Here is a 25,790-nt window from a genome sequence, read left to right as displayed (position 1 = left end):
ACCAACGAACCAAGGAACCAAGGAACCAAGGAACCAACGAACCAAGGAACCAACGAACCGACGAACCGACGAACCAAGGAACCAAGGAACCAAGGAACCAAGGAACCAAGGAACCAACGAACCAAGGAACCAACGAACCAAGGAACCAAGGAACCAAGGAACCAACGAACCAAGGAACCAACGAACCAAGGAACCAACGAACCGACGAACCGACGAACCAAGGAACCAAGGAACCAAGGAACCAAGGAACCAACGAACCAAGGAACCAACGAACCAAGGAACCGACGAACCGACGAACGAAGGAACCAACGAACCAAGGAACCAACGAACCAAGGAACCAAGGAACCAAGGAACCAAGGAACCAACGAACCAAGGAACCAAGGAACCAAGGAACCAACGAACCAAGGAACCAACGAACCAAGGAACCAACGAACCGACGAACCGACGAACCAAGGAACCAAGGAACCAACGAACCAAGGAACCAACGAACCAACGAACCAAGGAACCAAGGAACCAACGAACCAAGGAACCAAGGAACCAAGGAACCAAGGAACCAACGAACCAAGGAACCAACGAACCAAGGGACCGACGAACCGACGAACCGAGGAACCAACGAACCAACGAACCAAGGAACCAAGGAACCAACGAACCAAGGAACCAAGGAACCAAGGAACCAAGGAACCAACGAACCAAGGAACCAACGAACCAACGAACCAAGGAACCAAGGAACCAACGAACCAAGGAACCAAGGAACCAAGGAACCAAGGAACCAACGAACCAAGGAACCAACGAACCAAGGGACCGACGAACCGACGAACCAAAGACTTTTTTGATCCTCAGAATATGAACGTGAACGTCACTCAGTGATAAATAACAACAACAACAACAGGAGTGATGACTGACTCCTGCAGATGGCCCATACTTCCTCTGACCCTTCACAATAAGAGCGTCAGACTGAACCCTGAGCCGTGGTCCGGATGTTTACGGGAGAACACTTCAAAGGTCTCAGCGTGGAGCCACAGGAGCATCAAACTGGAGTCAGGCCAACTCGTTCCCTTTAATCCCGTTAGCTGCAGCAGTGGTTCTGTTCACCGCCTCCCGTCGCCACGGTAATCCACCGTAACCAGGCCGCGGCGCTCAGCCCGGAGACGACCTGGAAACAGAGAGACACAGAGGAAGGACGAGAACCAGATCCAGCGTTATCATATTAATAATAATCAACTAACGAATCATCAAAACACACAACAACACAACGTGAAGCGTCTCTTCGTGTTCAGTCGTCTTTATTCTGAATTCTCCTGTTTTACGTTTTCTCTTTCGATCCTTTATGAACTGATCCAAAGTGTTTTAACCCCCTCACTCTCGTCTGACAGGCTCAGGCGTCAGACCGAGATCCTGTGACCACGAGGACTTCCACCCACAACATCGCCACCCAAACCAGCCCGCCTCCGTCTGCGGCCGCCGCCTTCTTCATCAGGTCAGTGAACGCAACGCTCGCTCATGTCCTCACAGTGATGTTAACAACAACGCACGTTCACCGCTGCTTAAACACGACGACCATGAAGGTTTCTAAATACTGTACAGTGGTGGTGTCACTGTCGCCTCACAGTGAGAGGGTTCCTGGTTTGAATCCCAGCTGGGGCCCTTCTGTGTGGAGCATGTTGTCCCCGTGTCTGCGTGGGTTTTCTCCGGGTTCTCCGGTTTCCTCCCACAGTCCAAAGACGTGCAGGTGTTGGGTTCATTGATGACTCTAAATCACCCGTAGGTGTGAATGGTTGTCTGTCTCTGTTCGTCTCTATGTGTCCTGTGATAGACTGGCGTCCTGTCCAGGGTGGACCCGCCTCACGCCCGATGTCAGCTGGGATCGACTCCAGCCCCCCGAGACCCCGACAGGGACAAGAGGAAGAAGATGATGTTTGGGTGTTTGGGTGTTCGGCCGCTGTAACAGAAGCAGATTAAAGCTCGTTCCCTCCCGACTGTAAATACGGAGACGCACTCTTTCGTCGGGTCCCGGAGGTCGTAGCGTCCGTCAGTGGGTCCGCCTCCTCTGAGCTCACGCATCCAGAGTGATCCGGACAGAACACCACGGGAACTCAAGGCGCCAGTAGAGAGTCAGTCTCCACCATTCACCAAAGTCACGGAGAAGAAGAAGAAGAAGAAGAAGAAGAAGAAGAAGAAGAAGAAGAAGAAGAAGAAGAAGAAGAAGAAGAAGAAGAAGAAGAAGAAGAAGAAGAAGAAGAAGAAGAAGAAGAAGAAGAAGAAGAAGAAGAAGAAGAAGAAGAAGAAGAAGAAGAAGAAGAAGAAGAAGAAGCAGAAGCAAAACCAAAGAAGAAGAACTCGTCAGTTTTCATTAAAAGTCTCTGACGTCACTTTTCAGACGACAAACATCAGAATCACGTCCTCCGCAGACGCCATGTTTGAGATCGTCGCTGAGCGCTGAGTTGGTTACCATGACAACGCTGAAACAGGACGGAGGGATGAGGGGGGATGAGGGGCAGCACCGGAGACGTGGTTTGGGATGGGGGTTTGAATCCTGTTATACGCAGACGATATTAAACTGTTCAAGACACAAACGCAGTGTCCAGAGTTTGGTCTGGGCTTGGGGGGGGGGGGGGGGGGCTCATGTCGACTGCTGGACTTAGGCCCCCCCCCCTTTGCATGAGATCGCTGAATCTAATCTGAATGGGAACCAGATGTTTTTAGTCCGTTCTTTAAACGCTCGGTGCGTCCAGTTTCCTACGTCACGTCTTCAAATCCTCCTCTGCACCGGGACACGACGCCACAGCGGCGGTGAGGACGCCGACACGCTGAGTCTCGTTCCCACTGAGCGTCCTGTGACTGTGCAGAGTCGCCGCTGTGACTCGTGAGTTTCCAGGTCACACTTTGCTGCACTGCTGCAGATCTGGAGCTGCTCTCAAACCGCAGACAGCGACGCAGTCTTGGACCTGGATCAGGACCAGGATCAGTGCAGGACGTTGATACAGGAGCCCGGGCCCAGAGCCAGGAGTCCACTTAGGGGAACCGGACCCTCGCCTGCACTCAGGAGAGGAGCGGCTCCTGTTTCTGACGCACAGCAGCAAAAATCCAGCAGTCGCCAAAGTCCTGCAGAGAGGAGGGTCCAGAACCAGGACTGTGACCTGCAGGACCGCGGGTTCAAGTCCCGAAGAGCTGAGACGAACCACCTTAATCTGATCTGAACCAAGTCCCTTAGAGACTAAACTTAACCGTCACTTAACCGTCTCCTTTTGTCGACTGCTGGACTTATTTTTTGTTGTTGAGACGACGATCTGCAGACTCTAGATGGAGCTGTGACACACACACACACACACACACACACACACACACACACACACACACACACACACACACACACACACACACACACACACACACACACACACACACACACACACACACACACACACACACACACACACACACACACACACACACACACACACACACACACACACACACACACACGCACACACACGCACACACACGCTCTTTGAAGTCCAGTGGTGGGGGCGTCTTTCATCTCATGAAGTATTCATGAAGTGAGTCAAGTGTGTGTTTCACGGCTGCTGGGTGTCGACACGAGGAAGAGGAGGAAGAGGAGGGGGAAGAAGAGGAGGAGGAGGAGGAGAGGAGAGGAGGAGGAAGAGGAGGAGGAGGAGGAGGAAGAGGGGGAGGAGGAAGAGGAGGAGGAGGAGGAGGAGGAAGAGGAGGAGGAGGAGGAGGAGAGGAGGAGGGGTGAGCGAGGCAGACGGAGGGAGGGAGGGAGGCTGGAGCATCGCCGGTGTTTCCCGGCAACAGCATCAGTGAGACGCAGGAATCCTCCGCTCTTCATCCACTCCATTATTTCTACCTCTTGATTTTAATCCTTTATTCCTCCTCCTCCTCCTCTGCTTCTCATCCCCCTCTCCCTCTCTCTCTCTCTCTCTCTCTGAGGAGGGAGGGAAGGAAGGAGGGGTGGAGGAGAGGAAGAGCGTTGCGATCCTGCACGAACAACAACAGACTGAGACGCTCCGGGAGGAGAGAGGTGAGAGGAAGAGGAGGAAAGAAAGGAGGTCAAGAAAAGATGAAGACGTGAGGACGACAGGAAACAAAAGAAAGGATGAGAGAGAGAGAGAGAGAGAGAGAGAGAGAGAGAGGAGGGGAGTGAAGGCTGACGACAGGAGGAGCAGGTGAACGAGGAGCCGCAGGAGCGCAGGGACAGGTGTCGCTCTCAGGTGGAGCTTTGGTGCAATGTTTGGCTCCGGGGTGCAGCCCGGCGGAGGGGGGGCCGGCGGGCCCACGGAGACCTGCACGCGCCTCTGCAGGACTTCCTCACTTCCTCTGGGCTTCACCGTGGACTCCGCTCCTGTTCCACGGGGAACTTCCAGCTGACGGGTGCGACTGTGATCCGCCTCACTTCCTGTCAGAGAGGAAACCCGCGGACACGGACGGACGCACGGACGGGGGTTCGATCCTGTGTGAAGGATGAGGAGACGCACACATGACGAAAGGAGGTTTAAAGGACGTGGTCTGGATCTAAGGACAAAAGGGGACCCTGGTGCTCGGGGTCGGGGTCTGAAGAGTCGTTCTGAGCGACCGACCGACACGAGAGTCTGAGACGGGATCAAAGGTTCTGGATCCTGACATGAAAATCGATGTTTGTCCCAAAGGACCCGACGACACACATGAGGATTACGGAGGAGGACTTTCCGGGTCTGTGGAGGGAAACCAGGTCTCCGTAGACGTCTTTGGTGAAGACAGACGACGGTTCAGACACAGAGGAGGTGAAACCCGGAGAACTCCGGTGACCCTGAAGGAAACCAACGACGTTTTTAACGGATGAACCAGGAAGAAGCTGGGAAAACCTTCAACTACCTGTAAAGTTCCAAACTCTACGGTCCCTGAGGGTCTGGTCCCTGAGGTTCTGGTCCCTGAGGTTCTGGTCCCTGAGGTTCTGGTCCCTGAGGTTCTGGTTCCTGAGGTTCTGGTCCCTGAGGTTCTGGTCCCTGAGGTTCTGGTTCCTGAGGTTCTGGTCCCTGAGGGTCTGGTTCCTGAGGTTCTGGTTCCTGAGGTTCTGGTCCCTGAGGTTCTGGTCCCTGAGGTTCTGGTTCCCTGAGGTTCTGGTCCCTGAGGTTCTGGTTCCCTGAGGTTCTGGTTCCTGAGGTTCTGGTCCCTGAGGTTCTGGTCCCTGAGGTTCTGGTTCCTGAGGCTCTGCTCCCTGAGGGGCTCTGGTTCCTGAGGTTCTGGTTCCTGAGGTTCTGGTCCCTGAGGTTCTGGTTCCTGAGGTTGTGGTTACTGAGGTTCTGGTCCCTGAGGCTCTGGTTCCTGAGGGGCTCTGGTTCCTGAGGTTCTGATTACTGAGGTTCTGGTTCCCTGAGGTTCTGGTTCCTGAGGGTCTGGTTCCTGAGGTTCTGGTCCCTGAGGTTGTGGTTCCTGAGGGTCTGGTCCCTGAGGTTCTGGTCCCTGAGGTTCTGGTCCCTGAGGGTCTGGTCCCTGAGGTTCTGGTCCCTGAGGGGCTCTGGTTCCTGAGGTTCTGGTCCCTGAGGTTCTGGTTCCTGAGGTTCTGGTCCCTGAGGTTCTGGTTCCTGAGGTTCTGGTCCCTGAGGTTCTGGTCCCTGAGGTTCTGGTCCCTGAGGTTCTGGTCCCTGAGGTTCTGGTTCCTGAGGTTCTGGTCCCTGAGGCTCTGGTTCCTGAGGTTCTGGTCCCTGAGGTTCTGGTTCCTGAGGTTCTGGTCCCTGAGGTTCTGGTCCCTGAGGTTCTGGTCCCTGAGGTTCTGGTCCCTGAGGTTCTGGTCCCTGAGGATGACGGACCTGGATGTTTGTCGGTAGATTTGATCGACGAACCACGGAAACGTTGAAGAACTCGAGGACTTTGAGGACGTTGGCGTGAAGTCGTGCGAGCGTTTGAAGAAGGATCCGTCAGACCTGGTCTGGAACCACCCACTTCCTGTCGGGTCCTGATGGATCCGGGCCCTGATCCTCTGGGGTTCATGTGGAGGAAGTTCTGACTCAGCCCCGCGGGTCTGAGCCGTCAGTCACGACTTCTTCTTCTGTGGATTTAATCTTTACGATGGGGGTCGGGTCTGGACCTGGACCTGGACCTGGACCCGGTTCCTCTCCAGGGTGCAGGACTCTGAGCTGAGAATGGACCGGAAGGAACTGTGAGTATCAGGGAGTCCTCCTCAGGGGACCAGGTTCATTTAGACCACTAAAGGAGACGGTTAAGTTTAGACTCTAAAGGAGACGGTTAAGTTCAGACGACTAAAGGAGACGGTTAAGTTTAGTCACTAAAGGAGACGGTTAAGTTTAGACACTAAAGGAGACGGTTAAGTTTAGTCTCTAAAGGAGACGGTTAAGTTTAGTCACTAAAGGAGACGGTTAAGTTTAGTCACTAAAGGAGACGGTTAAGTTTAGTCACTAAAGGAGACGGTTAAGTTTAGTCTCTAAAGGAGACGGTTAAGTTTAGTCTCTAAAGGAGACGGTTAAGTTTAGACACTAAAGGAGACGGTTAAGTTTAGTCTCTAAAGGAGACGGTTAAGTTTAGTCTCTAAAGGAGACGGTTAAGTTTAGACTCTAAAGGAGACGGTTAAGTTTAGTCACTAAAGGAGACGGTTAAGTTTAGTCTCTAAAGGAGACGGTTAAGTTTAGTCACTAAAGGTGACGGTTAAGTTTAGTCACTAAAGGAGACGGTTAAGTTTAGACACTAAAGGAGACGGTTAAGTTTAGTCACTAAAGGTGACGGTTAAGTTTAGTCACTAAAGGAGACGGTTAAGTTTAGTCACTAAAGGTGACGGTTAAGTTTAGACACTAAAGGAGACGGTTAAGTTTAGTCTCTAAAGGAGACGGTTAAGTTTAGTCACTAAAGGAGACGGTTAAGTTTAGTCACTAAAGGAGACGGTTAAGTTTAGACTCTAAAGGAGACGGTTAAGTTTAGTCACTAAAGGAGACGGTTAAGTTTAGTCTCTAAAGGAGACGGTTAAGTTTAGTCACTAAAGGAGGACGGTTAAGTTTAGTCACTAAAGGAGACGGTTAAGTTTAGACACTAAAGGAGACGGTTAAGTTTAGTCACTAAAGGAGACGGTTAAGTTTAGTCTCTAAAGGAGACGGTTAAGTTTAGTCACTAAAGGAGACGGTTAAGTTTAGTCTCTAAAGGAGACGGTTAAGTTTAGTCTCTAAAGGAGACGGTTAAGTTTAGTCACTAAAGGAGACGGTTAAGTTTAGTCACTAAAGGAGACGGTTAAGTTTAGTCTCTAAAGGAGACGGTTAAGTTTAGTCTCTAAAGGAGACGGTTAAGTTTAGACTCTAAAGGAGACGGTTAAGTTTAGTCACTAAAGGAGACGGTTAAGTTTAGTCACTAAAGGAGACGGTTAAGTTTAGTCTCTAAAGGAGACGGTTAAGTTTAGTCTCTAAAGGAGACGGTTAAGTTTAGTCACTAAAGGAGACGGTTAAGTTTAGTCACTAAAGGAGACGGTTAAGTTTAGTCACTAAAGGAGACGGTTAAGTTTAGTCTCTAAAGGAGACGGTTAAGTTTAGTCACTAAAGGAGACGGTAAGTTTAGTCACTAAAGGAGACGGTTAAGTTTAGACACTAAAGGAGACGGTTAAGTTTAGTCTCTAAAGGAGACGGTTAAGTTTAGTCTCTAAAGGAGACGGTTAAGTTTAGTCACTAAAGGAGACGGTTAAGTTTAGTCACTAAAGGAGACGGTTAAGTTTAGTCACTAAAGGAGACGGTTAAGTTTAGTCACTAAAGGAGACGGTTAAGTTTAGTCTCTAAAGGAGACGGTTAAGTTTAGTCACTAAAGGAGACCGTTAAGTTTAGTCTCTAAAGGAGACGGTTAAGTTTAGTCTCTAAAGGAGACGGTTAAGTTTAGACACTAAAGGTGACGGTTAAATTTAGTCACTAAAGGAGACGGTTAAGTTTAGACACTAAAGGAGACGGTTAAGTTTAGTCTCTAAAGGTGACGGTTAAGTTTAGTCACTAAAGGAGACGGTTAAGTTTAGACACTAAAGGAGACGGTTAAGTTTAGTCACTAAAGGAGACGGTTAAGTTTAGTCACTAAAGGAGACGGTTAAGTTTAGTCACTAAAGGAGACGGTTAAGTTTAGTCTCTAAAGGAGACGGTTAAGTTTAGTCACTAAAGGAGACGGTTAAGTTTAGTCACTAAAGGAGACGGTTAAGTTTAGACACTAAAGGAGACGGTTAAGTTTAGTCTCTAAAGGAGACGGTTAAGTTTAGTCTCTAAAGGAGACGGTTAAGTTTAGTCTCTAAAGGAGACGGTTAAGTTTAGACACTAAAGGAGACGGTTAAGTTTAGTCTCTAAAGGAGACGGTTAAGTTTAGTCACTAAAGGAGACCGTTAAGTTTAGACACTAAAGGAGACGGTTAAGTTTAGTCACTAAAGGAGACGGTTAAGTGTAGACGACTAAAGGTGACGGTTAAGTTTAGACCACTAAAGGAGACGGTTAAGTTTAGTCTCTAAAGGAGACGGTTAAGTTTAGTCTCTAAAGGTGACGGTTAAGTTTAGTCTCTAAAGGAGACGGTTAAGTTTAGACACTAAAGGAGACGGTTAAGTTTAGTCTCTAAAGGAGACGGTTAAGTTTAGACACTAAAGGAGACGGTTAAGTTTAGTCACTAAAGGAGACGGTTAAGTGTAGACGACTAAAGGTGACGGTTAAGTTTAGACCACTAAAGGAGACGGTTAAGTTTAGTCTCTAAAGGAGACGGTTAAGTTTAGTCTCTAAAGGAGACGGTTAAGTTTAGTCTCTAAAGGAGATGGTTAAGTTTAGTCACTAAAGGAGACGGTTAAGTTTAGACACTAAAGGAGACGGTTAAGTTTAGTCACTAAAGGTGACGGTTAAGTTTAGTCACTAAAGGAGACGGTTAAGTTTAGACACTAAAGGAGACGGTTAAGTTTAGTCACTAAAGGAGACGGTTAAGTGTAGACGACTAAAGGTGACGGTTAAGTTTAGACCACTAAAGGAGACGGTTAAGTTTAGTCTCTAAAGGAGACGGTTAAGTTTAGTCTCTAAAGGTGACGGTTAAGTTGAGACCACTAAAGGAGACGGTTAAGTGTAGTCACTAAAGGAGACGGTTAAGTTTAGTATCTAAAGGAGACGGTTAAGTTGAGACCACTAAAGGAGACGGTTAAGTTGAGACCACTAAAGGAGACGGTTAAGTGCAGACCACTAAAGGAGACGGTTAAGTTTAGACACTAAAGGAGACGGTTAAGTTTAGTCACTAAAGGAGACGGTTAAGTTTAGTCACTAAAGGTGACGGTTAAGTTTAGTATCTAAAGGAGACGGTTAAGTTGAGACCACTAAAGGAGACGGTTAAGTTGAGACCACTAAAGGAGACGGTTAAGTGCAGACCACTAAAGGAGACGGTTAAGTTTAGACACTAAAGGAGACGGTTAAGTTGAGACCACTAAAGGAGACGGTTAAGTGCAGACCACTAAAGGTGAAGGTTAAGTTGAGACCACTAAAGGAGACGGTTAAGTTGAGACCACTAAAGGAGACGGTTAAGTTGAGACCACTAAAGGAGACGGTTAAGTGCAGACCACTAAAGGAGACGGTTAAGTTTAGACACTAAAGGAGACGGTTAAGTTGAGACACTAAAGGAGACGGTTAAGTTTAGTCACTAAAGGAGACGGTTAAGTGCAGACCACTAAAGGTGAAGGTTAAGTTGAGACCACTAAAGGAGACGGTTAAGTGCAGACCACTAAGGAGACGGTCTGGATGTGTTTCAGGGCGGCTCAGAGGCTCAGCCTGTCCCGCAGGAGGAGGTCCCCTCAGGGCCCGGTCACGTCGCCCGGTGAGGCCCCGGGGCCCCTGCTCTACACCGGGGGCTTCAGCGGGGCCCTGCAGCTCTCCCCGCCCGCTGTGCCACCATGCCTCCTCCGGGCCGGGACCAAGGTCAAAGACGCGCCGGGGATGGGGAAGGTAAGACGCCATGTTGTTACCCAGAATGCACCAGGTGAGTCTGACCTCCTCCTCACCACGGAGCGCTGACTCAGCAGTTCTGTGACGGACCAATGAAAAGGCTTCAGAGGGGGGTTCAGGTCAGGGGGTGGTCTAACATGATCCTGAAGGGTCAACCGGAGTCCCTGAGTGCACAGGGGTCCCTGGGTCCCTGGTTCCCTGGGTCCCTGGGTCTCTGGGCCCCTGGGTCCCTGGGTCCCTGGTCCCTGGGTCCCTGGGTCCCTGGGTCCCTGGTCCCTGGTCTCTGGGTCCCTGGTCCCTGGGTCCCTGGGTCTCTGGGTCCTTCGGTCCCTGGGTCCCTGGGTCCCTGGGTTCCTGGGTCTCTGGGTTCCTCTGTCTCTGGGTCCCTGGCCCCTGGTCCCTGGGTCCCTGGTCTCTGGGCCCCTGGTCCCTGGGTCCCTGGGTCCCTGGGTCCCTGGGTCCCTGGTCTCTGGGCCCCTGGGCCCCTGAAGGCCTGTGCAGTGACTCTCCCTGAGGTGGACTCCCTGTGTGTCTCCAGGTCAAAGTGATGGTCCGGATCTGTTCGGTCCTCAGCAGCGAGTCCTCAGAGTCCTCGTCCCTCCTCAAAGTGGACGGCAGGAAGAAGCTGCTGACGCTCTGCGAGGCGCCCGCCCCCGGACACGCCGCCGCCGCCGCCCAGAGACGCTCCTCGGCCCCCAAGACCTTCACCTTCGACGCCATCTTCTCCCAGGACGCTTCACAGGTGAGTGTGTGTGTGTGTGTGTGTGTGTGTGTGTGGGCGTGTTCTCTGACGTGATTGGTCGATGCTAACTGTGCCTGGACCCTGATAGGCTGAGGTGTGTTCGGGGGCGGTGGCGGACGTCATCCAGTCGGTGGTGAACGGAGCCGACGGCTGCATCTTCGGCTACGGACACGCAAACCTGGGTAACCACACACACACACACACACACACACACACACACACACACACACACACACACACACACACACACACACACACACACACACACACACACACACACACACACACACACACACACACACACACACTCACACACACACACACACACACACACACACACACCTGACTGTTGCGTTGACTCCGCCCCCCCCAGGTAAGACGTACACCATGATTGGTCGGGACTGCTCCACGCAGAGCCTGGGCGTGGCGCCCACAGCCATCTCGTGGCTCTTTAAGGTGATCGAGGAGCGGAGGGAGAAGTGCGGCGCCCGTTTCTCCGTCAGAGCGTCGGCCGTGGAGATCTGCGGACGGGACGAGGCGCTCCGAGACCTCCTCGCCGAACCGTCCTCCCCGTGTGCGGGGGGGCCCCAGCCCGCCCCGGGCCCCGCCGTGTCTCTGCGGGAGGACCCCCTCTGTGGATCCCAGGTACAGAAACGCCCTCGTCTCTCACTTCCTGCAGCAGCAGCACGGAGGCGGGATTTTCAAAATAAAAGCCTGGAGGGAGGATGACAGTCATGAGTATCCCTGCACCTGATTGGCTGTTGTTCCAGGGTTTGAACTCACGGTCCTACGATGAATGAACACTGTTGACCCGCCTCGTGTCCCCCCTCAGCTGCAGAACCAGACGGAGCTGCGGGCGACCAGCGCCGAGCGAGCGGCGTTCTTCCTGGACGCCGCCCTGTCAGCGAGGAGCAGCCGGGCGCCGAGCGACCCGGAGACCCAGAGGAACTCGCACTTCCTGTTCACCCTGCACGTGTCCCAGGAGCGGACGGACAAGAGCAGCAAGGCCGCAGGTCCGTACTTCACCCCGACGCACGTTCACCTGCAAACACAACATCTGTTTTGAGTCATTTTGCGTGTTTGTGTGAAGCCTGTAACTGTCCTGTGTTGTGTCTCAGTGTGCTGGTGTTCGTGTGAAGCCTGTAACTGTCCTGTGTTGTGTCTCAGTGTGCTGGTGTTCGTGTGAAGCCTGTAACTGTCCTGTGTTGTGTCTCAGTGTGCTGGTGTTTGTGTGAAGCCTGTAACTGTCCTGTGTTGCGTCTCAGTGTGCTGGTGTTTGTGTGAAGCCTGTAACTGTCCTGTGTTGTGTCTCAGTGTGCTGGTGTTCGTGTGAAGCCTGTAACTGTCCTGTGTTGTGTCTCGTTGTGCTGGTGTTCGTGTGAAGCCTGTAACTGTCCTGTGTTGTGTCTCAGTGTGCTGGTGTTTGTGTGAAGCCTGTAACTGTCCTGTGTTGCGTCTCGTTGTGCTGGTGTTTGTGTGAAGCCTGTAACTGTCCTGTGTTGTGTCTCAGTGTGCTGGTGTTTGTGTGAAGCCTGTAACTGTCCTGTGTTGTGTCTCAGTGTGCTGGTGTTTGTGTGAAGCCTGTAACTGTCCTGTGTTGTGTCTCAGTGTGCTGGTGTTTGTGTGAAGCCTGTAACTGTCCTGTGTTGTGTCTCAGTGTGCTGGTGTTTGTGTGAAGCCTGTAACTGTCCTGTGTTGTGTCTCAGTGTGCTGGTGTTTGTGTGAAGCCTGTAACTGTCCTGTGTTGTGTCTCAGTGTGCGGGTGTTTGTGTGAAGCCTGTAACTGTCCTGTGTTGTGTCTCAGTGTGCTGGTGTTTGTGTGAAGCCTGTAACTGTCCTGTGTTGTGTCTCAGTGTGCGGGTGTTCGTGTGAAGCCTGTAACTGTCCTGTGTTGTGTCTCAGTGTGCTGGTGTTTGTGTGAAGCCTGTAACTGTCCTGTGTTGTGTCTCAGTGTGCTGGTGTTTGTGTGAAGCCTGTAACTGTCCTGTGTTGTGTCTCAGTGTGCTGGTGTTTGTGTGAAGCCTGTAACTGTCCTGTGTTGTGTCTCAGTGTGCGGGCGCAGCCGTCTCCACCTCCTGGACCTCGGCAGCTGTGAGACGGACGTGAGCAGGACCAGGGAGGGCGGCGGGGGTCAGTGTCTGTCTCTGTCCGCGCTGGGAAACGTCCTCCTCGCCCTCGCCAACGGAGCCAAACACGTCCCCTACAGGTCAGCTCCTCTTTAGACCACTAAAGGTGACCGTTAAGTTCAGACACTAAAGGAGACGGTTAAGTTTAGACACTAAAGGGGACCGTTAAGTTTAGTCTCTAAAGGAGACGGTTAAGTTTAGTCTCTAAAGGAGACGGTTAAGTTTAGTCTCTAAAGGAGACGGTTAAGTTTAGTCACTAAAGGAGACGGTTAAGTTTAGTCTCTAAAGGAGACGGTTAAGTTTAGTCTCTAAAGGAGACGGTTAAGTTTAGTCTCTAAAGGAGACGGTTAAGTTTAGTCTCTAAAGGAGACGGTTAAGTTTAGTCTCTAAAGGAGACGGTTAAGTTTAGTCTCTAAAGGAGACGGTTAAGTTTAGTCTCTAAAGGAGACGGTTAAGTTTAGTCACTAAAGGTGACGGTTAAGTTTAGTCACTAAAGGAGACGGTTAAGTTTAGTCACTAAAGGAGACGGTTAAGTTTAGTCACTAAAGGAGACGGTTAAGTTTAGTCTCTAAAGGAGACGGTTAAGTTTAGTCTCTAAAGGAGACGGTTAAGTTTAGTCTCTAAAGGAGACGGTTAAGTTTAGTCTCTAAAGGAGACGGTTAAGTTTAGACACTAAAGGAGACCGTTAAGTTTAGACTAAAGGAGACGGTTAAGTTTAGTCACTAAAGGAGACGGTTAAGTTTAGTCACTAAAGGAGACGGTTAAGTTTAGACACTAAAGGAGACGGTTAAGTTTAGTCTCTAAAGGAGACGGTTAAGTTTAGTCTCTAAAGGAGACGGTTAAGTTTAGTCTCTAAAGGAGACGGTTAAGTTTAGACACTAAAGGAGACCGTTAAGTTTAGACTAAAGGAGACGGTTAAGTTTAGTCACTAAAGGAGACGGTTAAGTTTAGTCTCTAAAGGAGACGGTTAAGTTTAGACTCTAAAGGAGACGGTTAAGTTTAGACACTAAAGGAGACGGTTAAGTTTAGTCACTAAAGGGGACCGTTAAGTTTAGTCTCTAAAGGAGACGGTTAAGTTTAGACACTAAAGGAGACGGTTAAGTTTAGTCACTAAAGGGGACCGTTAAGTTTAGTCTCTAAAGGAGACGGTTAAGTTTAGTCTCTAAAGGAGACGGTTAAGTTTAGTCACTAAAGGAGACGGTTAAGTTTAGACACTAAAGGAGACGGTTAAGTTTAGACACTAAAGGAGACGGTTAAGTTCAGACACTAAAGGAGACCGTTAAGTTTAGTCTCTAAAGGAGACGGTTAAGTTTAGACACTAAAGGAGACGGTTAAGTTTAGTCACTAAAGGGGACCGTTAAGTTTAGTCTCTAAAGGAGACGGTTAAGTTTAGTCACTAAAGGAGACGGTTAAGTTTAGACACTAAAGGGGACCGTTAAGTTTAGTCTCTAAAGGAGACGGTTAAGTTTAGACACTATAGGAGACGGTTAAGTTTAGTCACTAAAGGGGACCGTTAAGTTTAGTCTCTAAAGGAGACGGTTAAGTTTAGACACTAAAGGAGACGGTTAAGTTTAGTCACTAAAGGGGACCGTTAAGTTTAGTCTCTAAAGGAGACGGTTAAGTTTAGTCTCTAAAGGAGACGGTTAAGTTTAGTCACTAAAGGAGACGGTTAAGTTTAGACACTAAAGGAGACGGTTAAGTTTAGACACTAAAGGAGACGGTTAAGTTTAGACACTAAAGGAGACGGTTAAGTTTAGTCACTAAAGGGGACCGTTAAGTTTAGTCTCTAAAGGAGACGGTTAAGTTTAGACACTAAAGGAGACGGTTAAGTTTAGTCACTAAAGGGGACCGTTAAGTTTAGTCTCTAAAGGAGACAGTTAAGTTTAGTCACTAAAGGAGACGGTTAAGTTTAGACACTAAAGGAGACGGTTAAGTTTAGTCTCTAAAGGAGACGGTTAAGTTTAGTCTCTAAAGGAGACGGTTAAGTTTAGACACTAAAGGAGACGGTTAAGTTTAGTCTCTAAAGGAGACGGTTAAGTTTAGTCACTAAAGGAGACGGTTAAGTTTAGACACTAAAGGAGACGGTTAAGTTTAGTCTCTAAAGGAGACGGTTAAGTTTAGTCACTAAAGGAGACGGTTAAGTTTAGTCTCTAAAGGAGACGGTTAAGTTTAGACACTAAAGGAGACGGTTAAGTTTAGACACTAAAGGAGACGGTTAAGTTTAGACACTAAAGGAGATGGTTAAGTTTAGTCTCTAAAGGAGACGGTTAAGTTTAGTCTCTTAAGGTGACGGTTAAGTTTAGACACTAAAGGAGACGGTTAAGTTTAGTCACTAAAGGGGACCGTTAAGTTTAGTCTCTAAAGGAGACGGTTAAGTTTAGTCTCTAAAGGAGACGGTTAAGTTTAGACACTAAAGGAGACCGTTAAGTTTAGACTAAAGGAGACGGTTAAGTTTAGTCACTAAAGGAGACGGTTAAGTTTAGTCTCTAAAGGAGACGGTTAAGTTTAGACTCTAAAGGAGACGGTTAAGTTTAGACACTAAAGGAGACGGTTAAGTTTAGTCACTAAAGGGGACCGTTAAGTTTAGTCTCTAAAGGAGACGGTTAAGTTTAGACACTAAAGGAGACGGTTAAGTTTAGTCACTAAAGGGGACCGTTAAGTTTAGTCTCTAAAGGAGACGGTTAAGTTTAGTCTCTAAAGGAGACGGTTAAGTTTAGTCACTAAAGGAGACGGTTAAGTTTAGACACTAAAGGAGACGGTTAAGTTTAGACACTAAAGGAGACGGTTAAGTTCAGACACTAAAGGAGACCGTTAAGTTTAGTCTCTAAAGGAGACGGTTAAGTTTAGACACTAAAGGAGACGGTTAAGTTTAGTCACTAAAGGGGACCGTTAAGTTTAGTCTCTAAAGGAGACGGTTAAGTTTAGTCACTAAAGGAGACGGTTAAGTTTAGACACTAAAGGGGACCGTTAAGTTTAGTCTCTAAAGGAGACGGTTAAGTTTAGACACTATAGGAGACGGTTAAGTTTAGTCACTAAAGGGGACCGTTAAGTTTAGTCTCTAAAGGAGACGGTTAAGTTTAGACACTAAAGGAGACGGTTAAGTTTAGTCACTAAAGGGGACCGTTAAGTTTAGTCTCTAAAGGAGACGGTTAAGTTTAGTCTCTAAAGGAGACGGTTAAGTTTAGTCACTAAAGGAGACGGTTAAGTTTAGACACTAAAGGAGACGGTTAAGTTTAGACACTAAAGGAGACGGTTAAGTTTAGACACTAAAGGAGACGGTTAAGTTTAGTCACTAAAGGGGACCGTTAAGTTTAGTCTCTAAAGGAGACGGTTAAGTTTAGACACTAAAGGAGACGGTTAAGTTTAGTCACTAAAGGGGACCGTTAAGTTTAGTCTCTAAAGGAGACAGTTAAGTTTAGTCACTAAAGGAGACGGTTAAGTTTAGACACTAAAGGAGACGGTTAAGTTTAGTCTCTAAAGGAGACGGTTAAGTTTAGTCTCTAAAGGAGACGGTTAAGTTTAGACACTAAAGGAGACGGTTAAGTTTAGTCTCTAAAGGAGACGGTTAAGTTTAGTCACTAAAGGAGACGGTTAAGTTTAGACACTAAAGGAGACGGTTAAGTTTAGTCTCTAAAGGAGACGGTTAAGTTTAGTCACTAAAGGAGACGGTTAAGTTTAGTCTCTAAAGGAGACGGTTAAGTTTAGACACTAAAGGAGACGGTTAAGTTTAGACACTAAAGGAGACGGTTAAGTTTAGACACTAAAGGAGATGGTTAAGTTTAGTCTCTAAAGGAGACGGTTAAGTTTAGTCTCTTAAGGTGACGGTTAAGTTTAGACACTAAAGGAGACGGTTAAGTTTAGTCTCTAAAGGAGACGGTTAAGTTTAGTCTCTAAAGGAGACGGTTAAGTTTAGTCTCTAAAGGAGACGGTTAAGTTTAGACACTAAAGGAGACGGTTAAGTTTAGACTAAAGGAGACGGTTAAGTTTAGTCTCTAAAGGAGACGGTTAAGTTTAGACACTAAAGGAGACGGTTAAGTTTAGACACTAAAGGAGACGGTTAAGTTTAGTCACTAAAGGGGACCGTTAAGTTTAGTCTCTAAAGGAGACGGTTAAGTTTAGTCTCTAAAGGAGACGGTTAAGTTTAGTCACTAAAGGAGACGGTTAAGTTTAGACACTAAAGGAGACGGTTAAGTTTAGTCACTAAAGGGGACCGTTAAGTTTAGTCTCTAAAGGAGACGGTTAAGTTTAGACACTAAAGGAGACGGTTAAGTTTAGTCACTAAAGGGGACCGTTAAGTTTAGTCTCTAAAGGAGACAGTTAAGTTTAGTCACTAAAGGAGACGGTTAAGTTTAGACACTAAAGGAGACGGTTAAGTTTAGTCTCTAAAGGAGACGGTTAAGTTTAGTCTCTAAAGGAGACGGTTAAGTTTAGACACTAAAGGAGACGGTTAAGTTTAGTCTCTAAAGGAGACGGTTAAGTTTAGTCACTAAAGGAGACGGTTAAGTTTAGACACTAAAGGAGACGGTTAAGTTTAGTCTCTAAAGGAGACGGTTAAGTTTAGTCACTAAAGGAGACGGTTAAGTTTAGTCTCTAAAGGAGACGGTTAAGTTTAGACACTAAAGGAGACGGTTAAGTTTAGACACTAAAGGAGACGGTTAAGTTTAGACACTAAAGGAGACGGTTAAGTTTAGTCTCTAAAGGAGACGGTTAAGTTTAGTCTCTAAAGGAGACGGTTAAGTTTAGTCTCTAAAGGAGACGGTTAAGTTTAGACACTAAAGGAGACGGTTAAGTTTAGACTAAAGGAGACGGTTAAGTTTAGTCTCTAAAGGAGACGGTTAAGTTTAGACACTAAAGGAGACGGTTAAGTTTAGACACTAAAGGAGACGGTTAAGTTTAGTCTCTAAAGGAGACGGTTTAAGTTTAGACACTAAAGGAGACGGTTAAGTTTAGACTAAAGGAGACGGTTAAGTTTAGTCTCTAAAGGAGACGGTTAAGTTTAGACACTAAAGGAGACGGTTAAGTTTAGACACTAAAGGAGACGGTTAAGTTTAGTCTCTAAAGGAGACGGTTAAGTTTAGTCACTAAAGGAGACGGTTAAGTTTAGACACTAAAGGAGACGGTTAAGTTTAGTCACTAAAGGAGACCGTTAAGTTTAGTCACTAAAGGAGAACGTTAAGTTTAGACCACTAAAGGGGACCGTTAAGTTTAGACTAAAGGTGACGGTTAAGTGGACCTCTGAGCTTCACTGTGCTCTTCAGGACTTCATGGCGTCTCCCTCTGACTGCAGCGTGTGTTCAAAGTGAGCTTCATTAAAGTGAAATCAGGGATCGTTCCGGTTCCTTCCGGCTCATCTGGGCCCGACTGATGTTGCGGGGTGATGGGGGGGGGGGGGGGGGGGGGTCTGGGGTCCTGGGGGGTCTTCTCTTCCCCGTCTCCTGACTAACGAGGGTTGTCTTGATGTATTATTCAGGGACAGTAAGCTCACCATGCTGCTGCGTGAGTCCCTGGGAAACATCAACTGTCGAACCACCATGATCGCACACGTCTCCGACTCCCCCGCCAACTTCCTGGAGACGCTGACCACGGTGCAGCTGGCCGCACGCATCCACCGCATCAGGAAGAAGAAGTCCAAGGTACTCCAGGGTTCAGTCCTCTGCAGCGTGGAGCGGCTCAGCGTCATGTTTAACATCATATCATTATTAAAGCAGCAGATAAAAGTGCTTCAGTATTGGAGGGAGTGCATTTCCACAAAGGGGGGCGTCACCTGGTCTCCTTCTGTGCCTCAGACCTCTTCCCTACAGTATCACACCTGTGGACTTACAGTGCTTTACTCTTCGTAGGGTGGTCTCTCGGTGCAGATGATGGATAGTTGCAAAACCTGCCGACTCAGCTCCTGTATCTTCAAGTCTCTAGAGAACATGGAGACGATCTCCTGAAACACAGGGTTTCAGTTCTTAAAGGGGGGGGGGGGGGACTAAGGGGACAAAGGTCTGATTCTCCTTCAGATGGTTCAGAGAAAGGGGGGGGGGGGGGGCCCGGGTGCTCTCCACCCGAGACCCAAAGGAGAAACGATGTCAGTCACGTCAGGCCCTCGTCTCCCAAAACCAAACCCTTTGAGCGTCTAGAGCTTGGACGCTACAGTTTCCATGGACACCAGACGAGTCAGGAACTGACCCTTAATGTCACGGAGCAGAAAGAAAACGGCAGCTTAAATTAGGAGTTACAGATGTTTTGGTTGGTTGAAGGGTTTGAGTGAACGTCCTGAAGCTGCTGTAGAACGAATCTGTGTCATCGTTGATTCTGACAGAGGAATCAATAGCAAAGTTCCTACGGGGGCGGAGATGAAACAGGCTCTGACTCTCATTAGAAGCTGTGTTCGTGTGGTTTCACGCTCACACAGCGTTCACTCTCACCTCGCACAGATCAGACAGAGGACTCTCGTTGAGTCGTGCAGCTCTCATTAGGACGGTAATCCTGTGTTTCTCTCCCACCTGCAGCACGCGTCCAGCTCCTCCGGAGGGGAGAGTTCCTGCGAGGAAGGCCCAGCCCATCGCCCTCCTCACCTTAGGCCCGTCCACCCTCGGACCATCGCCCTCGACCCGGACACGCCCCTGTGGCTCTCCAGCGAGCCGGACTACTCCAGCAGCGAACACTCCTGCGACACGGTCATTTACGTGGGGCCGGGCGGGGTGGCCGTCTCAGACCGAGAGCTGAGCGACAACGAGGGGCCGCCCTCCTTCGTTCCCATCGTCCCCTCCCTGAACAGGAAACGAGTCAGAGACGCGCCCAGGCCTGACGGAGAATACTTTAAGTGTGACACGTTTGCAGAGCTGCAGGAGAGACTCGACTGCATCGACGGCAGCGAAGGGCCGGCTTCGTTCGGCACAGAGGCCAAAGCAGAACCAGCAGCAGTGCTCAGGACTGAGGCTGGAGCCACCAAACCCACTGAGCCACCGTCTCCACCAGAGTCTGAAATGAGCCCCTCTCCATGGTTCATAGAGAGCACACCAACATGTACAGACAAACAGGAACAAAGCGATTCCCCTTCAGCCATGGACACCTCCAACGGACGAGTGCGGATGGGGAGAAACTTCCCTTTCAGCCATGGTTGGTGAAGCAAGTTGGGACTTTTTCCCAGGACTCAGAGCCGGTGGTGCGGGAGAGGGTCTACCTCAGAGGGGGTGTACCCAAACCATCCGCCTCTCCGTCCTTACCCAGGACATCCAGGGCAGCGTCTCAGCCTGGGGAGGTTGTAGCTAGGACTCCCCAGTGGGAATGAGCAACAACCACTGAGGCAGGGACAACCTCTGGGGTCCCCCAACATGGAAAGGGCCCACAACCTCCGCGCTGCTCTGCTTGGAAGATGTCTCGACGGGGATTTTCTGAGGACTACGGTGACACTGCAGCAGCCTGTGGAGCTGAACGGGGAGGACGAGCTTGTGTTCACGGTCGTAGAGGAGCTTCCTCATGGACTCATCCCAGGCAACGGCCGCCCCCCCAACCTCCTCAGCTTCAGCAGCGCCCGCTCTCTGCAGGCCTCTGGCTCTGGCTCTGGGCCTGTGAGCATCATCAGCAGCATTAACGATGAGTACGATGCTTACACGTGTCAACAAGGAGCTGTGGGACCTGGGGCTGATGCTGGCACCGACTGCCAGGAGGTGTTGTTTTCCCGACATGACAACAAACACTCGAGTGTTGACTCGTGGCCAAGTGAAGCGAGTGCTGAGTCGGCTGAGAGGGAAGGAACTTGTTCAACAAACAGGCTTAATGTGAGGGACAGAATCCTGGCACCAGAGGACGCATCCGTGCTAACTTCGCCAAGTATTTTTCATAGACAGCCGTTTTTGCAGCACGGCATCAAGAGCTCCCTGAACGACAGCGGCGTCTGCTTCTCTGAGCTCGACAGTGGCCCCGCAACTCCCAACAAACCTGCTTTTACCAGGTGCCCTCCGTCCCCCGACCCGACCAAAGCCTCCCTGAAAGGCTCCCCTAAGGCGAGAGCCGGAACTCTGAACACTTCAGTGTCAGCCCAGATTTCCCATCATGCCGCCTGTTCCAGTCTTCCCAGGAAAAACAAGCCTACCTCACCTGCACCTGTGGGCTGCAGCAGACAGGAAGGCAGACACGAGGACCGTCAGTCTGACCCCAGAGAGGTTGAGCTTCTCTCTGCAGGTAAGCCACCGAGGAGTGGCATGAGCAGTGTTTCCTCTAAGAGGCCCGGGGGGAGCAGTCACAGTGTACCCAGGCCGCCAAAGGCACAGATGACTTCAGCCCAGAGGGTTGTGGATGGTTGTGAGAGGTCCAGCGGCAGGAGAGGAGATACTCTCATCAAGCTGCCGCGACTAACCCGCGGGGCCACGACTCTGGGAACCATTTCTGTTCCCCAGAGTTCGGATTCAAGATGGGGCAGCGAGGGCACTTCAGTGATGGGCGCCCTGAGGTTTTCATCCTTGGGGAAAAAGTCAAATGGGCAGAAAAGCAGCGTGAGCTCCAAGTCTGGCTCTGGGAACCTGTCCCCTGCTGCGCCCCCCTTCAGACAGTCGAGCCAGGAACAGAAGACAAGAACAGCACTTTCTCCAAGCGCCTTCAAAACGAGCAGCGACCTCGGGAAGTTCTCATTCTCTAAAACATCAAACTCAGAGGAAGAACCCTCCATCAGGCCCCGGGCCGAGTCATTCAGCCACAGGACGTCCAGTCTAAAAACAGAGCATGGCTCTGCCAGGACCTCGTCAAGCCTGAAGACACGGGGGGCCAAAGCAGAGTCCTCCAGGACCTATGGAAGCCTGATGTCTCTGGAGAGATGTGACGGTCTAACTTTGGCCGGGTCCAAGCCTGAACTGTCCAGTGAGGACAGTGGTGCTACGTTGGGAGGCCACAGCAGATCCACCAGGTCAGTGCCAAGACTCGGGGTCCCGGCCTCCACCTCTGCCCACGTTCCTCCTGGCGTCTTTGCAACGACACACAAACTGGTGCAGGTCAAAGGCAACAGCAGCTCACGAGCAGCAGTTTCTGGCGGATCAAAGGTTCGATCTCTGTCTACCAGCTGTTCCAGGAGCCTGTGCTCCGCCCCTAAACCTCCTGATAATGTAGCTGCACCTAACTCCAGCCTACCTCCAACCGCTAAGTCCCCAGTTCGGTCCGGGGCCACAGTCAAGACGGGAAGAGGCACCATCATGGGCACAAAGCAGGCCATCAGCAGGGCGGCTAACAGCCGGGTTAGCGAGCTAGCCTCTGGTAGCCAAAGGAAGCAGCTCAGCAGGGGGCCCAGAGAAACAGGAAGTGACGGCACTGACACCGGTACTAGTGGTGACTCAGAGCCGCCGGGCATCACGCCGCTCCCATCCCCGTACAGCAAAGTCACGGCACCTCGGAGGCCGCAGCGCTACAGCAGCGGACAGGGCAGCGACAACAGCAGCGTCCTGAGCGGGGAGCTGCCCCCCGCCATGGGCCGCACCGCGCTCTTCTACCACAGCGGGGGGAGCAGCGGCTATGAGAGCATGATCCGGGACAGCGAAACCACGGGCAGCACCTCGTCAGCACACGACTCCATGAGCGAGAGCGGAGTGTCCTCGTCCAACAGAGGCAGAGTTTCTAAATCGCCCAAGAAGAGAGGGAACGGTGAGTCCGCCTTCAGGAGGTAAAGAAATGTGAATCACTGGGTCCAGAATAATGTTGTTTAGGCTCCTAGAGGACACTTTAACACACGTTTATGCTCCTAGAGGACACTTTAACACACGTTTAGGCTCCTAGAGGACACTTTAACACACGTTTATGCTCCTAGAGGACACTTTAACACACGTTTATGCTCCTAGAGGACACTTTAACACACGTTTATGCTCCTAGAGGACACTTTAGCACACGTTTATGCTCCTAGAGGACACTTTAACACACGTTTATGCTCCTAGAGGACACTTTAACACACGTTTATGCTCCTAGAGGACACTTTAGCACACGTTTATGCTCCTAGAGGACACTTTAACACACGTTTATGCTCCTAGAGGACACTTTAGCACACGTTTATGCTCCTAGAGGACACTTTAACACACGTTTAGGCTCCTAGAGGACATTTTAACACACGTTTATGCTCCTAGAGGACACTTTAACACACGTTTATGCTCCTAGAGGACACTTTAACACACGTTTATGCTCCTAGAGGACACTTTAACTCATGTTTATGCTCCTAGAGGACACTTTAACACACGTTTATGCTCCTAGAGGACACTTTAACACACGTTTATGCTCCTAGAGTTCACTTTAGCACACGTTTATGCTCCTAGAGGACACTTTAGCACACGTTTATGCTCCTAGAGGACACTTTAACACACGTTTATGCTCCTAGAGGACACTTTAACACACGTTTATGCTCCTAGAGGACACTATAGCACACGTTTATGCTCCTAGAGGACACTTTAGCACACGTTTATGCTCCTAGAGGACACTTTAACACACGTTTATGCTCCTAGAGGACACTTTAGCACACGTTTATGCTCCTAGAGGACACTTTAGCACACGTTTATGCTCCTAGAGGACACTTTAACACACGTTTATGCTCCTAGAGGACACTTTAGCACACGTTTATGCTCCTAGAGGACACTTTAACACACGTTTATGCTCCTAGAGGACACTTTAGCACACGTTTATGCTCCTAGAGGACACTTTAGCACACGTTTATGCTCCTAGAGGACACTTTAACACACGTTTATGCTCCTAGAGGACACTTTAGCACACGTTTATGCTCCTAGAGGACACTTTAACACACGTTTATGCTCCTAGAGGACACTTTAACACACGTTTATGCTCCTAGAGGACACTTTAGCACACCTTCATGCTCCTAGAGGGCACTTTAACACACGTTTATGCTCCTAGAGGACACTTTGTTTGTGCACTTGTTATTAAAACGAGGTTTCATTTCTCTGTGACGAGGACGTGAAAGAGCCGCTCACGTCCGTCAGACTGACGAGGAGCGGCTGTTCACTTTAATGTGTTCATGAACGCTGAGGAGTCGAGGTGTTTCTGCTGCGGGAGCATCCATCAAAGCTGCCGCACGAGTTTATCCTCACATCTGCATCAGTGCACATGATCTGGGACGACGCGTGAATCCTGCTGCAGCTGCTGCAGCTGATTGGGATTCTGCCGCGGCACCGGGTCACGAGCACCTCTGAGGATCTGGGCCCTGCGCCGTTATGAATGATTCATGAGGCCGTGTACATCAAACATCAAACTCCAATTATCACACACACACACACACACACACACACACACACACACACACACACGCACACGCACATGCACACACACACACACACAAGAGAAGAGTCCCTACACACACAACAAAGCATCATCAGCGTAGTGAGTGAAGCCAGAGTTTATTAAAGAGTGTTTTAAAGACTTACCTACTGGCCCCTGCACCAGCTCCTCTCATAGTAAAGTCCATTACAGTGGAAGGAGCCCATTGGTGCTTTGTTGTGTGTGCAGGGACTCTTCTCGTGTGTGTGTGTGTGTGTGTGTGTGTGTGTGTGTGTGTAGGGACTCTTCTCATGCTGCTGCAGAGGTTTGCTGTTATTTTCAGCAGCATTAGTGGTTAAAAAAGACCTTTGAATGCCTTCACCGTGCTGCCCCGAGCTAACCCCTGTAAGATGTGATCTGTGTGTGAGACGCTCCACTCACCGTGTCTCTGCTTGACTCTCATCAGGTTTCCTGCGGCGGCGTCTGATCCCGGCTCCCCTCCCGGACGCCTCGTCTCTGGGCGGGACGGCGGGGGGCCAGTGGGTGGACCTGCCCCCGCTGGGCGGCGCCCTGAAGGAGCCCTTTGAGATAAAGGTGTACGAGATCGACGACGTGGAGCGCCTGCAGAGGAGGAGGGAGGTGGAGGCGGGGCCAGAGGTGAGGCGGGGTCAGAGGGGAGGCGGGGTCAGAGGGGAGGTCAGAGGTGAGGGGGGGTCAGAGGTGAGGTCAGAGGTGGAGGCGGAGTCAGAGGTGAGGTCAGAGGGGAGGCGGGGTCAGAGGTGAGGGGGGTCAGAGGTGAGGGGGGTCAGAGGTGGAGGCGGGGTCAGAGGGGAGGCGGGGTCAGAGGTGAGGTCAGAGGTGAGTGGGGGGTCAGAGGGGAGGTCAGAGGGGAGGTCAGAGGGGAGGTCAGAGGTGAGGTCAGAGGGGAGGCGGGGCCAGAGGTGAGGCGGGGTCAGGGGTGAGGCGGGGCCAGGGGTGAGGTCAGAGGTGAGGTCAGAGGGGAGGCGGGGTCAGAGGGGAGGCGGGGTCAGAGGTGAGGCGGGGTCAGAGGGGAGGCGGGGTCAGAGGTGAGGTCAGAGGTGAGGCGGGGTCAGAGGTGAGGCGAGGACAGAGGGGAGGCAGGGTCAGAGGGGAGGGGGGGTCAGAGGGGAGGCGGGGTCAGAGGGGAGGCGGGGTCAGAGGGGAGGGGGGGTCAGAGGGGAGGCGGGTTCAGAGGTGAGGGGGGGTCAGAGGTGAGGCGGGGTCAGAGGTGAGGCGGGGTCAGAGGTGAGGTCAGAGGTGAGTGGGGGGTCAGAGGGGAGGTCAGAGGGGAGGTCAGAGGGGAGGTCAGAGGTGAGGTCAGAGGTGGAGGCGGGGCCAGAGGTGAGGCGGGGCCAGAGGTGAGGCGGGGTCAGAGGGGAGGCGGGGTCAGAGGTGAGGTCAGAGGTGAGGCGGGGTCAGAGGTGAGGCGAGGACAGAGGGGAGGCAGGGTCAGAGGGGAGGGGGGGTCAGAGGGGAGGCGGGGTCAGAGGGGAGGCGGGGTCAGAGGGGAGGGGGGGTCAGAGGGGAGGCAGGGTCAGAGGGGAGGGGGGTCAGAGGGGAGGCGGGGTCAGAGGGGAGGGGGGGTCAGAGGGGAGGCGGGGTCAGAGGGGAGGGGGGGTCAGAGGGGAGGCGGGTTCAGAGGTGAGGGGGGGTCAGAGGTGAGGCGGGGTCAGAGGTGAGGCGGGGTCAGAGGTGAGGCGGGGTCAGAGGTGGAGGCGGGGTCAGAGGGGAGGCGGGGTCAGA

The 25,790-nt window shown here is 50.7% G+C and overlaps 1 protein-coding gene across 1 annotated transcript in view; it reads left to right on the top strand.

Annotated features, from left to right (window-relative positions):
• The window catches only part of LOC310961753 (kinesin-like protein KIF26A), a gene marked incomplete at its 5' end in the record, with an annotated part of 37,888 nt that overhangs the window by 8,813 nt on the left and 3,285 nt on the right, over window positions 1-25,790 (top strand). The window contains 12 exon segments of the mRNA XM_083933964.1: window positions 1,374-1,477; window positions 9,740-9,932; window positions 10,471-10,674; window positions 10,763-10,856; window positions 11,048-11,319; window positions 11,507-11,687; window positions 12,724-12,880; window positions 18,271-18,433; window positions 19,298-19,861; window positions 19,867-20,069; window positions 20,071-22,418; window positions 24,493-24,683. Of these exon segments, the coding sequence (XP_083790090.1) occupies window positions 1,374-1,477; window positions 9,740-9,932; window positions 10,471-10,674; window positions 10,763-10,856; window positions 11,048-11,319; window positions 11,507-11,687; window positions 12,724-12,880; window positions 18,271-18,433; window positions 19,298-19,861; window positions 19,867-20,069; window positions 20,071-22,418; window positions 24,493-24,683 (4,674 nt within the window).

The sequence above is a fragment of the Echiichthys vipera genome (assembly GCF_963691815.1).
Source record: "Echiichthys vipera genome assembly, chromosome: 19".
Classification (NCBI taxonomy): domain Eukaryota; kingdom Metazoa; phylum Chordata; class Actinopteri; order Perciformes; family Trachinidae; genus Echiichthys; species Echiichthys vipera.
Note: the sequence above shows the minus strand (reverse complement) of the source record. Positions and strands in the feature narration are given on the sequence as shown.